Source organism: Sciurus vulgaris (assembly GCF_902686455.1).
Source record: "Sciurus vulgaris genome assembly, chromosome: 2".
Taxonomy (NCBI): domain Eukaryota; kingdom Metazoa; phylum Chordata; class Mammalia; order Rodentia; family Sciuridae; genus Sciurus; species Sciurus vulgaris.
In genome coordinates this window covers 51,418,663-51,436,209 of record NC_136462.1, presented here as the reverse complement: position 1 = coordinate 51,436,209, position 17,547 = coordinate 51,418,663, and the positions used below count along the sequence as shown (strand labels likewise).

Genomic DNA, 17,547 nt, shown 5'->3' with positions numbered 1-17,547 from the left:
GTTAATTTTTTTTAACTTCAAAGAAGAGCTTTCATATCTATGATCTCATTTCACACGACATATTATTATTTTAAACCTGCTCTCTGGAGGCAGGCGGTCCATGCAAGCAAGGCTAAGTGAGGTGAAGATCGAAGACCCGCCTCAGGCTACCTGACATCACGGCCCAGGCTGTCCACCAGGGAAGTTCCCCGGGGTCTCTCCTTGCCTGTTTAAAAACTAAAGGCAAAGATGAAAACATACATGAATTTCAAGCTGTGCTGGGTGTACACTCAGGAATGAACAGGCGAACCGAGGGAGTGAGACTCCTTTCGGAAATGTCTTTGGAAATTCTATAAACAATGGGGAATAGATTAATTCAAACTGATGTCAGGCATTCAGAAAGCTCAGAATTGGAATCCTTTGGTCTCCTGGGACTGAACAGCCAGTTCCTGTTTACTTCATCCCCAGCTGTGACTTTTTTCCTGTCTTTGCAATTTCTTCATGTGTGTGCTTTCATTTTGGGGGAAGATATTTTTTTCATATCCTCACCTAATCTTTTAGCTTTTCCTGTTTAACTCCCTCTGGGATAAAAGCCTTAGGTCATTATTTGCCCTAAAGCTGGCCTGCAGACCACAGAAGTGCCTTTACTTTGGATTTTTTAGACATTCAAAACACACACACACACACACACACACACACACACACATTGATTTAGAAGTCAAGGAAAAAAAATTCTTGATGGTGTAATTGCCCTACCTCCCTGTTTATTTATATTGTCCTAAAATGAACTGCAAAGTTCCACTCACAAGAATCCAGGCATGTGTCACCTTCCCTAGAACAAACACTACAAAGATTGCTTCAGAATTTCCTACCTGGATATCTGTATATCCAGGTGAGATATGACTGGACACTGTAGGTGTTGGTAAATTCTTCCTCCCTGTTGACTCAGGAAGTAGAAATAATTAGTGCCTACCTAACTTGTGATGAAACTATTTTAATTCTGCTATTTTTGAGGGTAAATGGAAGAACTAGTAACCTAGTTTACAACCATCTGTTGGGCCCCCCACCATTCTGTCAATACCCAGTTCCTGGGGATGTTTCACTAACAGGTTACTTTCTTACCAGGTACTGATGCTCCTTGATAATTAGGCTCAGCTTGCCTGCTCTGCTGAATGAGTGCAGTCCTCAGTGAGCCTTGCATACAGTGGGCACTCAATAAATACTGAATGAATGTGACTCATCTTTCATCCATGGGTTTGAGTCTCAGATTCCTCTGTGTAAGACAAGAGAAAATAATTACTTATATATCTTATTATAATTACTTATATATCTTCCGATTTCAACTTTTTATGGGTCTCTGTGGAAAGTCATTTTAAATTATCTTCTATTTCTGAGGCTGTTTCTAAGCAACAGAATGATACCTCCCTGGAATCCTTACCTGACCTCTTCAGCCTTCAGAGATGTTTCCTATTGAGCCTGTGGTAATATGTATTATTTGTAACATGTGTTTATTTATTACCTAGTGATAACTCATAGGTTGTTATGTAGCTTTTCATATCTGTAGGTCCTTTCTGTGTAACTAGAGTATGAGCTTCCAAAGTCAGATACTATATATAATATGCTTGCTGAATATTTTTCAAAGAAATAGCACATCAAGATATAATAGCAATTCTATCTAGAGGGAATGCTGAGTTTGTAGGGAACAGAAGAATCGAAATGAATAGCAAGTTAATGCTTTAGGAAACTTGGTGTGTGATGAAGTTGTTCTTCAAGATAGGGAATTCTGCAAGTGGAACAGGTATGGAGGAGTGAGGAGAGAAAAAGAATTTAGATAAATGCTGCATTCTAATTTCCTGTTGGTGATTCTTGAATACTAGGCAAGTAAAGATTTTGAGACTGAAGTCCTAGTCAAAGGAATGTATTTTACTGTGTTTATCCCACAACTTCCCAATGAATGAACATGGTTTTAGAAAACCTGGTATAAATAATGCAAGAAGGGAAGCAGAGCTGGAAAGGAATCCTGGTATATAGCTAATGTGTGTGTGTGCGCATGTGCTGAGGATGAACTCCAGGGCCTTGAGCATGCTAAGGGCATACTGTACCCCTGAGCTACACCACAGCCCCAAAATAACCAATTTCTAAGGAATAGCTGGAGGACCTTTGAAAAAGAGCAACTAGAAAGGTAGGAGGGAACTGTAACTCTGAGCTTTAATCCTGGCTCTGTCCTTCCACTGATGTTAGAAAAACTGAGTCCCATCTGTTCTCAGGTAATAGCAAGGGGAACCGTGGGCCATGCCTTGGAATGTGGAGGCTTCTTTGGAAGAAACAGCACTTTTGAGCCCTATCGGTTTCAACGGAAAGAGACCCATGATCTCATCACTTGCTCTTCTCACCCCCCCCTTTTTTTTTTTTTTTTTTTTTGCTAAAAGGAAACCATATTATCATTCTAAATCACAAGCACACAAGAATAATCTAACATTCATTCTTGACCTTAGAGTAAATGGCCTTTACATCATGTACAACCAGAAGAATGTGAAGTTATAATCCATATATGTATAATATGTCAAAATACATTATACTGTCATGTATAACTCTCGACACACGTCCAGCGTGGGTGAGGGAAAGGATTTCTGTTGGAGGAATGGCTGGCTGTAAATTAATTGCTAAGAAACTTATTTAATAGAAAAAAAAACCACAGGAGACAATTATCTTTTGAATCAGAGGGCTTGATGGATTGAACCATACTAAGGATCTGACTAACAAGAAATGGAGCCTGTACTTGGTTTATTTAAAGCCGTACAGATCAAAGGGGGAGCTTCTTCCATGAGAAACAGGATGGGGTGGAATTAAGGAAGCCATTTTGCTCTGGCAGGTCATGTGACACATCTAGGACATGCAAATTCCAGCGGTGAGCCACTCTGCATGGAAACTGCATACTTCAGGCCATCTGAAACAATCTCTCATGACTGCCAGTTCCTGAAAGTCAGATTTCCACATCTGATGGCTGGTCCAAGCTGATTTTATTTGGTAGTCATGGATGGATTCCTGCATATAACGAAGAAGAACAAATAAAAAATAAATTTTTCATGTTATATAAGAATAAAAAATTATATGCAAAAAAATAGAGTAAATGGTCTTAAATTAGGCCTGATACAGGGAAGGATGATAAAAACTTTAATGCAGAAAAATAAATGTTCTGAATGAGTCATTCCCTATCTTCTAGGACTATTTTTAAACTTCTTTTAAAATGTGTCAGTTCAATCTCAAAAGCATCAGATTCTTTTTTTTTTTTTCTTTTCTTTTCTTTTCTTTTCCTATTTGTGCTCAGAGAGGGTGAGAAGGAGAACAAGGGAAAAGGCAAGACAGTAGTTTACACATTACACTGTGGGGCTGTATAATGGTGTAGCCATGTTGGAAAACATTTTGGCAACTCCTCAAAAATTAAACACCAAATTGCCCATATGACCCAGTAATTTCACTACTAGGTATATGCTCAAGAGAAATGAAAATATATGTCCACACAAAAACTTGTACACTTACAGCAGTATTATAATAGGCAAAAAGTAGAAACAAATCAAATATCCATTGGCTGCTGAATGGGTAAGCAAAATGGCCATATTCGTACAATGGAACATTATTCAGTCATAAAAAGACTGAAGAGTTACACTTGGATAAGCTTTGATAATATGCTAAGGGAAAAAAGTCAGACACAAAAGATCACAAATTGATTCCATTTATAGAGAATGTCCAGAATAGGCAAATCCACAGAGCCAGAAGGTAGATTAGTGGTTACTCAGGACAGAGAAAAGAAAATCATGATGAGTAACTGCTTGCTAATGGGCATGAATTTTTTTTTGTTTGTTTTGTGGTGATGAAAATGTTCTAAAATTAAATACAGTCATGGATGCACAGATCTGAATATAGTAAAACTACTGAATTTTGTGCTCAAAAGGGTAATTTTTTTTTTTTTTTTTGATAGGTGAATTGTGTCCCAGTAAAACTGAATTTAAAGACAAAGAAAATGCAGGAGGGATAGATAGAAATTTTCTATTATTATTCTCAGATAATAGAAAATCTATAATTTGTCATTTTCTGGTTCTTCAATCCAAATGCTTTGTCAGCTGTGTGGCAGCTAAGAGAACCATCATTCTTATCCCCCATTTCTTTTATTCCAGAATAATTTTAGGTGGCAAAATTAACCTGTTTCCAATTGAGATTTCTTTTTCTACGAGTGCAAATAACATCTAAACTATTAGTTCTGATGTACTTGTACCAGTGACTTTGTTTTAACATTTACACAGTGTAGCATAGGATATGTTGTTCATTTATGTAGTTTATCTGTGCATCTCTTCCTTTTCTTTCTTTCTTTCTTTCTTTCTTTCTTTCTTTCTTTCTTTCTTTCTTTCTTTCTTTCTTTCTTTCTTTCTTTCTTTCTTTCTTTCTTTCCATGGACTTTTAACCACTGAGCTACATCCCCAGCCCTTTTTATTTTGAAACAAGGGTCTCACTAAGTTGCTTAGGGCCTAAGTTGCTGAGTGAGGCTGACTTTGAACTTGGGATCCTCCTGCCTCAGCCTCACAAGTCACTGGGAATACAGGCATGCACCACTATACCTGGTTTATCTGTATGTTTCTTAGGTTACTTTTCTAACTGTCAGGTTTGGGCTGGAAGTATAGTTCAGTGGTAGAATGTTCACCTAGCATGTGTGAGGCCCCGGGTTCAATCACTAGCATTTGATCCCCAGCATCACTAAAACAAAGTCAGGATTGTTGATATATAATTTATATTCAGCCAATTTCACCCTTGAAAAGTTTCAAATTTTATGAATTTCAGTGAGCATTTACAGTCATGTAACCACTGCAAAGCCTGAGACAATTTCCATTACTCTAAAATGTTCTCGCATACTCTATTGTAATCAACTCCCTCTTTCTATCTCCAATTCCTGGCATTCCCTGATCAGATTTACTTAGGGCACTTTTTCAATTCTTGCTCTCATGGTTTTGTGTTTTTTTTGGCACTGGAGACTGAACCTAGGAATGTCTTACCACTGAGCTACATCCCCAGTCCTTCCTCTTTTTTGAGACAGGGTCTCACCAAGTTGCCGAGAGTCTCCCTAAGTTGCTGAAGTTGGCCTAGAATTTGTGATCTTCCTGCCCCAGCCTTCTGAGTTACTGGGATTACAAGGTTGTGGTATCACACTAGGCTCATGCTTCATTCTAAGATAAGTGTCTCTACAGGTGACATTCTGGTGTGCTTCCCTAGAGAGCCCAATATGGTACCTGGCATCTAAAAGACATTCAGTCCATAGGTGCTGAATAAATGAATGGACTTTTGTTTTCTTAGATTCTGCCCAATCATATTGGAGACCCTCTCTAATTTCCCCTTTTCCACCCAAAAAGGGGCTACCTATGGTGGGAAAGCCTCTTCCCAAATCTTAATTTACATGATCTTACAAAATATGGGAAGAAGTGATTTTCAACTTCCTCCCATTTCCCTAGAAATTGGGCTTAGGTTCACAACTTTGTGGTCTCAATTAGTAGGCAGGTCTCTATTCTCTCAACCTGAACTGATGGAAATAGAATCTGGGACTATCTGGGCTGCTGCTCTCTTCCTTCCTCCTCTACTAGCCATCTCTGGTCCCTCCATTTTCACAAGGCAAGGAAGGCCTAGAGTCTCATCCAGAGCTTCCCTGAACAAGTTCTGTGAGATTCCAGACCATCTTTATGACCAACTCCTGGGGTGGAATCAGACATCTCCTTGATCCTTTCTCATCATGTAGGGTGTAGCCCTGTGAAAACTCACCTGCAGCTGCCTCATCAGTCAGACTCAGATCACATTGGTTCTTCTTGGTCTGATTCTTCTTCTGTCTTGATGTGAATCGGAAAAATGAACATTCCCAGGATGATTTTAAGAGGCAGTGAACAACATCTCCTTTTGCCTGGCAAGTTCTGAAGTGGTCTAATCATCAGAACTCTTTCTTGCAAAGTGTGTCTTTTCCTCCATACTGTCCTATTATCCCCAAGCAAATGGGTCTCCGTGACTTTCTGGGGGCTAACAGTCTCCTGCTCTGACCTCTGCCTAAACAGAACAGGCACCACTTTTCACCTCTGGCGATGCTGCACCAAGAATGCATCTTCATCCAAGAGGAAGCCTTGGTGTTGGCTGGCATCACATTGTAACCCTTTTCTACCCCCTTATCCCCACACTGGTGCCCTGTGGCTTCCCTGGAGCAGGTCTGGTAGACCCAATCCCTGCTCCTAGGAGACAACTGTGCAATGTAAGTCTGTACCAGGTACCAACCATCTCAAGGCGTGAATAAAAATGGAGTTCTGTTACATGCTGCTAAATAAACAAAATGTCAAAAAGATTTTACCTTTGGATACCTGGAGTTACTGTAGTTCATAACACGATGGATAGATTAACCATTACACAACCAAAGGATGTTAAAGAAATTCTTGCCACAGTAATGATATGAAGATCTATTAACTCAGTGCCTATTAAATTTTTGTTTTGGTTCTACCATGAGAAATGATACTACTTCATACAGACTTCTTGCTCCTGCGTGCACGCGGATGTATAATGGGAATCGAATAAAAATGAAATGTTGCCCTACACTTAGGATACGTTTGTTTCTATTGTTCATCTGTGTATGCATGGGGGAAGCCGCGAGCAGACCGTCCCAGGCAGAAGACCACCCTTGGGCGGCCTCTGGCTCCCGAGGTGGGTGGGGCGCATCTCGCAGGACCTGGCTGCAGAGCGCCCCGCGCCTCCGCGCTTCCCTGCCGGCCGCCTGACGCCTGGGAGAAGGGCGGGCGTGGGCGCCGCAGGGGTGTGGCGGACGTGGGCGGCGACTCCAGGTGGCAGCTCCCCCAGCACTGGCAGTGGTAGCGACTGGGGACGCGGCACAGCACTGGATGGAGTCTCGGGACTGTGAGGCGGATGTGGCTCCCGGGCCCCCCGCCTGCGACTGCGTGGCCACCTGGTGGGACATGGTCCTGAGGAATCTGCAGTGAGTACTCCCGGCTAGCGACGCAGGAGCCCGGATGGCAGGACAGAGGTCGGGCAAGGGCGACCGAGCTTCTGACCCTTACACCCTTACACCCTTAGGAGCCCTGCCCTAGCGCCCTCCGCAGACCCCAGGTCAGGCACTATGGCTCCAGGGGGCTGTGAGTTCCCGGGGCTCTTTGGCATGGTCTAATGCTGAGTCTCGACCCCTACTGGGCCATTGATCTCACAGAATTGACTTTTCCAGAACTTAAAACTTTTTGGGGCTTCGAAATTGAGATTTGAAATAGAGGTTCAGATTCCTATACCAAAATCTCTTTTATCTGACTATTTTACTAACACAAAAGATGGATTTTGATATTACTAATAACAATGGCAATAATAATATACTGTGTGCAGTAATCTAAGCTGGTCTTCTTAGGTCAGAAAGTTGCTGCCTAGCTCCCGAATGTGAATGATCAAGTGTACATTTAAAGAACACACCTCCACAACGCTAAAGCTATGTAGTACATTGCAATCACAAAGTATTGTTGCCCATGCCAAGTTCTCATATTGTTTAAATCTGGAAATGTCTGTATATCAGAGGGATTTCTTTTTTTTTTTTTCTTTTCTCTTCTCTTCTTTCTCTTCTTTCTTTCCTTCCTTCCTTCCTTCCTTCCTTCCTTCCTTCCTTCCTTTCTTTCTTCTTTCTTCCATGTTCTTCCTCCCATGGATTGAACAATAATCTTCAGTTACTGGAATTCATTAGTAATATATGTCAATCTTGTTTGAACAGAAGCCTTGTATATTTCCTGTTGTTTTGTTGATGTGGGAAGATATTGGCATTTTTGTTTATATTTCTTCTTTTTATTCCTTTTTAACTTGAGCTGATGACAAAATATTCCAGAATTGCATTCAGACAGGAGACTTCACTTTGGAATTCAATGGTGACCACTAGGGATCTTTTCTCTTCCTTCCATAGCTTAGGACAGTTAGCAGAGAGTGGCTCCAACTGGTCTAATGGTGCAGAACCCATACCTTAGCAGGACACCTTCAGAATATTCTGTCTGCACTTTTCAAATTTCACATTCATTGGACTCCCTGCCCAACCCCATATGGTTATTCTAGGAAAGCTGGCATTGACCACCTCTCCCTTGCCCATTTTCTATACACTTAATGACTGATTATTTAATTCATGCTAATAGTTCATGCTAATAGAGCATTGATTAGGTAGAGTTTCAAAGCTGCAGTTCACTCGCTTAGAGAGCAATCTACTTTTTGTTGATAATGGGGTGGAAGGTGGGGAGTTGGGGACCCTGCTACTTGCCTTACTAATTAATTAAAAAATAACTCTCAAGTGATGCTCCCTGAAAGAATAAAGTATCAGTGTGTTTCTTTATCCAAACAGATTATTGATCTAACATAAGACATACTAAGGCTGAGGCATAGACCTGTTTCTGGCACCTGGAATCCTTTTTGTTTCTTGGAGCCAAATATTCATGGAGGACTTGCTGTGTGCCTGGTCCGGCTTGTACAGCTGAGTCTATTGTCGTGTTATGAAGCTCCAGGAGAACACTTAATCATATGATATTTTCAGTGATAGTCTATTTATTTTTCAAAAATTTCATCTGACATAATTGCTGCTTAAGGTGGGTGGGTCCTTGACAGTAAGTCTCCATTGCAAATGATTCTCTTTAAACTGGAAAAAAAAAAAAAAAATGGAAAATGCTCCCAGTAAAGAAGCTGGCATGGGCCAAAGGGCTATTTTCCTCCTTATTTGCCAGTGTCACCCAAGTCCTCACATTTCTAGAGAGCATAGAAAACTCCTTAAATAAGCAGATTAACGTAATCATTCTTCTCCCAGTATTGGTTATCTACTATTTATCATGCATTTGCCTACATACTGGGTTCCAGGAATAAAAAAAAAATCCTTGCTCTTTTAGAGCTCTCATTGATCCCTTTTCAGTTGTTGTTCAAAAATGTATAAATGCATTCTAATGTCATGTTCAACTAATTAGAACAAAGAAAAAAATTTAAAAAATAATGAACAAAAAGAAAAAAAAAAAAAAAAAAAAAAGGAATGAAGTCCTCCCTTTCGCTCCAAAAACTACCAAAAATCATTGCTCATTAAAGAAATACACCCTTCTTTTTGCCTTCAATCTGTGGGCCAGCAGATATTTATTGAGCTTGGCTCTGTGCTCCAGAGTGGGATGTAAAAGAATCACATACCATGTAATTCATGCCTGACACAGAGTGGAGAAGATGGTCTAAAAAGGAGGAAACTGTCAGGGAACAAGACAGGGTTAAACTGAGGCCCCATTATAATTTGCAGGAGGGATGGAAAGAGAGGAAAGGTCACCGTGGGAAGATCTGTCTTGAGAGGCTTCCACAAAGACGATACACTTGAGTGGGTATGAAAGTATGGGGGTGGGATTTGGCTGGGATGATGTATCTTGGTACTCAGTGATCCACACATGTTGGCTGCATGAATCGGCATGTAGGAAGGATGTGCAAAGTGTCTTCGTATTTGGAATAGCTGTCTGACCAAATGTGGTTGGGTTTGGACTCCCAAAAGCTGGTTTGTAGACATCTCTGAGCAAGAATGTTATCAGTTCAGGATCCACTGGGTTTCACCAGTTAGAATCACCCAGTTAGGTTCTGTGGTCTCTGTGGGATGCTGCACAGTTATAGCCACTGCTGATCAAAGGGCAAGCAAAGAATACCAAGGCACCAAGGTTGTTTGATGTGGCTGGCCGGTAGCAGGGATTGAGCTGAAACTGCATCCTCTGCTCAAATAAGGTCTATTAGCCACTGGTGACTTTTGATCCCCCACTGATCTAGGGGAAGTCAAATTGACAACCCCCTACTTAAAAGAAGCACCTTTGCATTATTGATGCTCTGAGGAATCTGGTCACTCTGTTCTTTTCCCGCAGCGCTTCTCACAGAAGTGCCTTGAGCTATTTGAGAGAAGGGTCTTGTATGAATTATTCCTTTAAAAAAGAAACACATTTCCCTCCACTGCTTCTGCTTCCCAAGCAGACCTTCAAAAGATAACTTAGCAGGAGACTACCCTGCCTACCTTCAAAAGATAACTTAGCAGGAGACTAACAGGCAGGGTAGCAGTGAGTGCAGGAAATCTGGCAAGAGCAAGCAGGAGGCAGCCCAAACTGGGAGCAGGCACAACAACTCTGCTGACCTGTGTTCCCTTGTGCCTGTGCTGCCTTGATCTGTGGCTCAAAGTGGTTTCTTTAAGTTTTGATTTCTTATCTCTAAAATCAGAACAACAATGTCCTCTTCTGCCTGCTGCCTTCATGGGGTTATTTTACAGTATTATGAAACAATCATGTTCATTTGTTTCTTGCTGATTTTATGAGTAGGTCATTTCCCATGTGAGTGTTTTTGAAGAGCCATCTATTACCTTAACCCACATATCTTTCAGAATTGCTGGAAATCCACCAGGGATTCATCGTCTTCTCCCTTCTTGCCTCTTCCAAACATACATAAGTGCTCTGATTTTTAAATCATCAATACTTGAGGGAGGATTAATATTTTTAGGGGGTCTTTCTTTGTCTTTGATTTTGTCATCAGAGGGCTCCTGAGAACATACAAACAGTAAGGAGGGAAGAAGGTGGGAGGAAGTAGGAACCTCAAGAAAGGGCAAGGGTACAAAAGGGGAGAAGGGTATCCTAAAACAATATTCTCTAAGAGCAGAACTATGCCAGAGGCTGGCCTTGTTCCTGGGGTTCACTTTGCCTACCTCAAGAGCAAGTTGAACTCAGCAGGACAGTGACAACTTGCTGTAGTTATCACAGGGGTAAGGCAGACTTGGGGATGTGTGGCTCATTCATTGGCCTGCAATCTTGGGAAGGATTTTTAACTTTTTAGACTCCTTGTTTTCTGAACTGCCTCTGGGTAGCAGAAAAATCAGGACAGGTGAACAAAATGCTTTCTATCTCTCCAACCTCACAATTTGACTACATTGGGCAGTTTAAATATTGATCAATTACAAAAGGGAAAGGATTTATTGAATAGATGATGTGGACAAAAGCTGGAAGCAGATAATATTAATCTCCTGTTCCTCATCTGTCAAAGATAGGAGACCCTCTTGACCTTCTGGAGAGATGTGATTCAAGACAGAGGTGGCATTAGTGTTCCCCATGGACAAATCACTACTTGTAGGTTGATGACTCCCTCTTTGGTGGTTTGTGTCATAGAGGGCAGTAGAATGAGCAAGATGACCATGGTCCATCCCACTCCCTTCCAGGATACCCCTGCCCCTGCTTCTCACAGGTGCCCCTCCTCCAGGAATGTCACTCAGAAGTGGGGGTCTACTCTCATTGGGGTTTTTTTCCTCCTAAGACTCAGTCAGAAGAGAGAAGATCTAATGATGTCACTCACTGCTTTAGATAGTAGCAAAAACAGCTAATACATGTAGTGCTGAGTTGTGACGTGATTTTAAACATGGAAACTATTAAGCTGTCTGCATCTTGTTTATTGATGACTTCAGGGTCCACTTTTGGCCTTCTATGGGGCAATGCTAGGAAGACAAGTCTGACCCTGGTGTATTCATCATCTCTTGCCCTCCTTCCCTGCCATACCCTGGTCTTTTCAGGGACTGGACAGGGCTCTTGCTTTCCTCACTGGGTTCCTCTTCAATGCCCAGCTTTAGACAAGAGTGTGTAGTTATGTGTAAAGGATTTTCCTTAAATGCCAAGTTACCTGGCATGCCTAGTGTTAGTCTTTGAAATTTGATTTGAACTTTAAGAGAAAAAAAAAAAATCAAAAGGAGCTGATTTTGAAAAACTTTTGTGTGTTTCCTACTATCTTGTAGATCTTTTCCACACTCCTGTTCAACACTCAGAGGAAAAATTGCTGCTCTGTATAACAGCTTTATGAGTAAACCATTAAAAGAACACATTTTTCCTCCTCTGATGGACATGCTGATTTATTTTAATTTTTGTAAGTATATACTTCCCATGAATTTTCCCCAAATAAAAACTCACTGCCCTTAACACATTGCCTTATAACACATTGACAAGGATGTGTAAATTATAAATTTGTGGCTAGATTTAAAAAGTTTGAAACCTATTTAGTATTGACTTTGGAGGTTAGCATGATTCTTTTAAGTTGTTGGAAATAGGGAAATATACTTGTGTGATGTGTTTCTGGGCCTTGTGATTAGAGTTTTAATTTAGGAGCTCAGTCCTCAAATTAGCTCTTGACAAGGATACCTAACTGCTCATGGAATTCTGTTTTTCCCTTTTCTCTTCTTATAAGCCTCCCTTGAGTAGGAGGAGGAGGAGGAGGAGGAGGAGGAGGAGGAGGAGAATGGGAGAGGAGGTAGAGAGAGACCACTGGGTGCTGTGTTAGTTTGGGTAACAGCCCTAGCTCTTACTGACCAGCCTTCTGGTACACCTCAACCATTTCTTGCCTTATGGATAATGACTAGGTTTCACTTCAGTGGCAGAATACTCATGGTTTTCTTCTGGGCCCTCTTACTTTATCTGAGGAACAGTTTCCTCTGTTTTCAGTTTGAGCCAAAGATAAGGATTGAATAAACTCTCTTAATCTAGCTTTAGGTTTTGCTTTTGTGTGTGTGTGTGTGTTGGTTTTTGCAGTTACTCTGCTGGCTAGTGCTAGTTGATAAAACTCTTTGCAAGGCATTTAGTGGCTTATAACTTAGAAACCTATTCGCCTACAAAGACTAATTCCCGGTTTTATTTTGGTTATCATTAAAAGGCATGGAATTTGATTCTGTTGGTTGATAATGATTTCTATTTTCCAGACAAAGCTCCATTTCTTGTGGATCTGAAGAAACCGGAGTCTAAGATTCCTCATACGGTGAACTTCTACATCAGGGTTGAACCCCGAGTGATGCTGGGAATCTGGTGAGTGCATGGATTGGACACAGAGTTGCTTGATGGACAGGGTTTTCCTGTTAGAAGGGCAAAGGGGAACAATGCTGCCTTACCTGTCTGTGTGGAGGTTGGTGCTCCTTGGAAATTGTTCCATAACACCTTCCCCTTATAGTGAAATCTGACCTGCTTGATTCTGCTTCTCAGGAATTTTGCTTCTGAGTGTGAAGTCAGATGCTGCCCTTGGTTCCTGTGCCCTGCCACCTCTTCTTGCTCCCCACCACCCTTGTTATGCCTTCTGCTCAAGACACCCTCGCCCTGTGGCGCACACGAAGCCACAGTCCTGAGGATATGCTCCATCCCACCACTTCGTTCTCTCTGGGCTTCCTGCATTCCTTTTTCTGCATAGCTAACTGTCTACTCATCTTTTCTGGGTTTTACATGAACTGGTAATTTGAAAGAAAAATTTTCCTTAGCCCCCATTTTAGGTATGTACTTTGGTGGCCTTTTGTGCTTGTGCTTGTCTTGTCCACTAAGACATTTTCTTCTTGTTCTAATTAAGTAGATGTTTGTACCATTATTTGGTTGATGTCTGTTTTCCTTACCAGACCACAGCTTGCAGAGAAGACTTTGGTGGTGGTCTGTGACCGATTAGCCTCATTCTTGGTACTTGAAGATCATGCAATAAATATTTGTCAGATGAAGCCATGAGCATTCTATTGTTTTTTCCTGTGATGCTAATCTCTGTCTTTTCTTGTTTGGTTCTACTACTTATTCTTGGCTGCCAAGTTTTCAGTACTCTGTTTGATATTTCATCTCCCTGAGTTTAAACCTCTAATCATAGAATGTTTGGGAACCAATATGGTTGCACATGGTTTCTTAATGTGCAGGGAACAGGTCAGCTAACAGTGTTGGAATTTGGAAATCTTTTGGTTCTTTGCTTTTTCCCTTTTGGTCCTCAGTTTGATGAGATGGTTGTCATCATTATGACCAGCTCACTCAGCAGGCAGTAGTACCTGTCCCTTAATAATCAAGAGAATGGAAGTTTTGTCTTTTTTTGGCCTGTTCTGCAAGTCCCCTGTGACATAACATGTGACAGCATTTGCAATTTCAGGGTTCTTTCATTGGTTTAGCAAGATGAAGGAACAGGAGCTCACAGGTATTAAAATCACAAGATCACTTGATTTCATTGATAAACTAACTGAACTTCATGTTAAAGTTTTCTTATCTGCATAAATTGATTTTTCTTTAAATTCTCTCCAACTTTTCTTTTCAACCAAACTAATGGCCGATTGCAAATATCTATTATGTTTTACTTGTTTCCAATTGTTTTGGTCATTTCAATGGACTGCACCTAAGACCTGGAGTCTTAGAAGCGTAATGAGTACAAGAGTCAGGAGAAGCTAAACAGTAAATGGTTAAAAGGGTCACCTTTGTTTATGAGGTGGTGGGTCAGGACAGATGTTTTGTGATATTATATTTTTATTTTAATAGGTGCATGTATTACTCAGGTAAAAATTTAAAAAATATTTTAGAATAGAATATAAATATAATGCATGAATGTATAAATAATATAAACACACACACACACAGGTGCCCCATAAGGCCCTCAGACTTTGGCAAAGAGAATTCCTGCCTTTGTTCACGTTTGTGAAAACCTCCTTCCTCTTCAGGCACACAGTCCCCAGCTGTCGGGGGGAAGATGCCAAGGGGAAGAACCGTTGCTGGTATGAAGCGGCCCTTCATGATGGGAACCCAATTATTGTTTATCTTCATGGCAGTGCAGAACACAGGTCAGTGCCTCTGCCTGGATTTTTTTTTTTTAAAGAGATTAAGAGCATTTCAGTGTCGTTGTGGGAGAGAGTGAAGGCAGGGTTCAGTTTTCAAACTCTGTTGACTTGTCTTCACAATTTTTTTTTTTTTTTTTTTTTGAAATCTGAGGGTGTTCTGGCAAAAGGCTTCTCTCTAGAAAATTATTTTGTGTGAAGTATAATGTGGGTCCTTAACTGGGAGGGAGAAAAGAATAATTCTTCTAAAATCTGGATGTTGATTTCAGAGAAGGCAATGGTTCTTTTATTCCTTAAGAATATCCAAAATGATGGATTAAATCTGTTGTCAGAATAAAAATGGAGTCACTTTTGTCAACGAAATAAATAAATAAAGCCAGGAGGTTGTGAAGAAGGGAATTGCATGCATATATGGCTAATAACCTGATAATAAGAATTATTCACAGGTCACTCTGCCAGAACCACAGTCTAGTACAAAGGCTGCTCCAAGCTTACACAAAAGTACTTGTGCAAGGCCATCTGCCCAGCAACTATCTGTTCAATCTCTGACTGGTGCTACCCTTGTTATTAATCCTTGTAGCTGAGGCTTATCATTTAAAAATATATTACATAATCCTCCTGATTTTGCATATATGAACTTCCCCTTGCCTCATTCTTTTTGAATACGTTCATAGTTTACTGTGGAATACATAGGCTCACGGCAGTGCTCTGCTATTCCTGAATATTCTCCAAATACTCTTTGGAGAATCTCTGATAGTTATTTAGGTTGACAAACCCATGGATGACTGGAAAGGGGACAGGCATGCTTTATGGGGGAAAGGAGGATTCCTCTCCACATCAGTGGACTTTTCAGAATACGACAGTGGAAAGTCCTTTATTTAGCATTAATCCTGCTAATTAAAAGTATGAATTCTAAGATAAATCACTTGGAATTCTGACCACAGGAGTTGGGGACCATCTGACTAATTCTAGTCTGGAATATTCATGCCTCACCTCACTCTCTGGCTCCTACCTTGCTTGTAAGGAAGAATGTCTCCCAGAAGACTGGCTGTCCTTTGATGTGCTGTCAGCTGTCCCTGGGCCTGTCTCATTACATTAGATGATGGATATGAGCCATGACTGCACCTCCTTGGCCCCAGGGAGGGGTGCTGAGGCTTGGAGCCCACTGGTCTCCCTTCATCTCCGGAGGGGACTTCCAACTAAGTGACAAGCCCTGGAATCTGCCTCTTGGCTAGCTTGCCTATGTCTTTTTTTCTTGCTGTCTTTTTCTGTCAGGTGATGTCTTTTTCTCATGACTTGCCTTTCCTCAAGGGGCTTTCTTGATGTGTCCATTTCAGAATCACATTTGTTGAGGTTTCCTATGGAATTCGGCAGTCTTCGACACTGTTTAGTGTGGTGTAAACTTGGGCAGGATGCTGTGGCATACTTATTTGAAGGATTACTGGGACCATATTGCCATGTGGCTGTGTAAATCTGAAATGTCCTCGGTTATCCTAGAGTCACTGGTTCTGAGATTCACCACATCTTCCTCTTGGCCCCTGCCCTGGAGTCTTAGCTTCTTGTCAGCAAATGGTTTTGTAAGAATTCTCTGCCTTTTGACTCATTTTTGTTAATGTGAGAATAATCAATATGGTCATTTTATGGAAAAAAAAATCTTTTGTCCTTGTAGGGCAGTGAGCTCCACTCCTTCACCTCATCTTGCACTTAATGACAGAGGGGATGGGATACAGGCAAATTGTAATTTATTGCAACTTGACTCCATCACCCCTTGTTCTGTTTTTTTTTTTTTTTTTTTTTTTTTTTTTTTTGTGGTGCTGGGGTTCGAACCCAGGGCCTTGCACTTGCAAGGCAAGCAATCTATTGACTGAGCTATCTCCCTAGCCCCTGCTCCTTGTTCTGAAAAGTCACTTTCTGGAACTCACTTCCCTTTAGCTTCTAAAAGTACTCCTAGAGATAAGTTTAGCTGTGAAGAAGTGAAAGGATATGGATTGGATATGGATTATCAATACTTCATCAGATGCTCACCTCAGAGAGTACTGGGCATCCAACACTCGTGTAGAGAAATGTCCAACAATGGGGCCATTGATCACTCGCCTTGACACATCAGAGCTGGCTCTGCTACCAAGAAGCAGTTCTCTTGCTCCCAGTTGTTTATTTCTCTAATCTAAAAAAAAAATGACATGAAATTAGATGCCAACAGCATTGGAGTGATTTTTCTTGAACTTTTCTTGTCATCATAATTCCTAATTCTTTTTTTTTTCCCTAATCCCCTCTACAGGGCAGCCCCTCACAGACTTAAGCTGGTAAAGGTATGTCTAAGAGGCCTCACAGAAGTTTCTTTCTTCCTTCCTTTCTGGGTAGTGCTGGGGATTGAACCCAGGGCCCTGCTTATCCTAGGCCAGAGCTCTACCACTAAGCTACATCCCCAGGCCCTGAAGAGGCCTTAAAGCTTTAGTTTTAGAAATCCCCATTGATTCTGTTCTGAGTCATAAAGTCTCCTCAGGTCTTTAGCCTGGTTATCTCCTGAGAGGTCCTAAGGGTGGGTTGTGGTGTCTGCGACAGCACACACTTTCATGTACTGATTCCCTTCATTTCAAAAAAAAAAAAGGTTGAAGACACTTAGCTTTCGCCCCCTGCCCCCAGGATTGGGGGATAGGTTGAGAGAGTATATTAAGTGGAAAATTGCCACTCCTTTTACAAGAAGTTATCTCTTTAGTGGGATAGAATAAAAATTCAGAATGTCTAAGTCCATCAAATCCTGGCTTTAGTCCTACATAAAGTTTTGTAGCCTGGTGGCCACTCTGTGCTCTTCTCGTTCCTCAGTCCAGTTTGTTGAACAGTCCCTGCATTTCCAAGTGCGAGGAACATGGCTGGCTCTCCACTTAGCCATATCTACCTCAGAACTTGTCGGGCGAGCCGCCTGTTGATCCTCCGCCACACTC

At 41.3% G+C, this 17,547-nt stretch overlaps 1 protein-coding gene across 2 annotated transcripts in view; it reads left to right on the top strand.

Annotated features, from left to right (window-relative positions):
- Window positions 1–6,854: 6,854 nt before the first annotated feature.
- Window positions 6,855–17,547, top strand: part of ABHD12B (abhydrolase domain containing 12B) — a 28,684-nt gene continuing 17,991 nt past the window's right edge. The window contains exons 1-5 of one of the 2 annotated variants that reach the window (XM_079119157.1): window positions 6,855–6,988; window positions 11,795–11,922; window positions 12,749–12,851; window positions 14,492–14,611; window positions 16,884–16,914. In XM_079119157.1, coding sequence (XP_078975283.1) covers window positions 6,894–6,988; window positions 11,795–11,922; window positions 12,749–12,851; window positions 14,492–14,611; window positions 16,884–16,914 — 477 coding nt within the window. In that variant the 5' untranslated portion in view covers window positions 6,855–6,893. The remainder of the gene's footprint in view (window positions 6,989–11,794; window positions 11,923–12,748; window positions 12,852–14,491; window positions 14,612–16,883; window positions 16,915–17,547) is intronic. The other variant, XM_079119158.1, reaches the window with a different exon arrangement.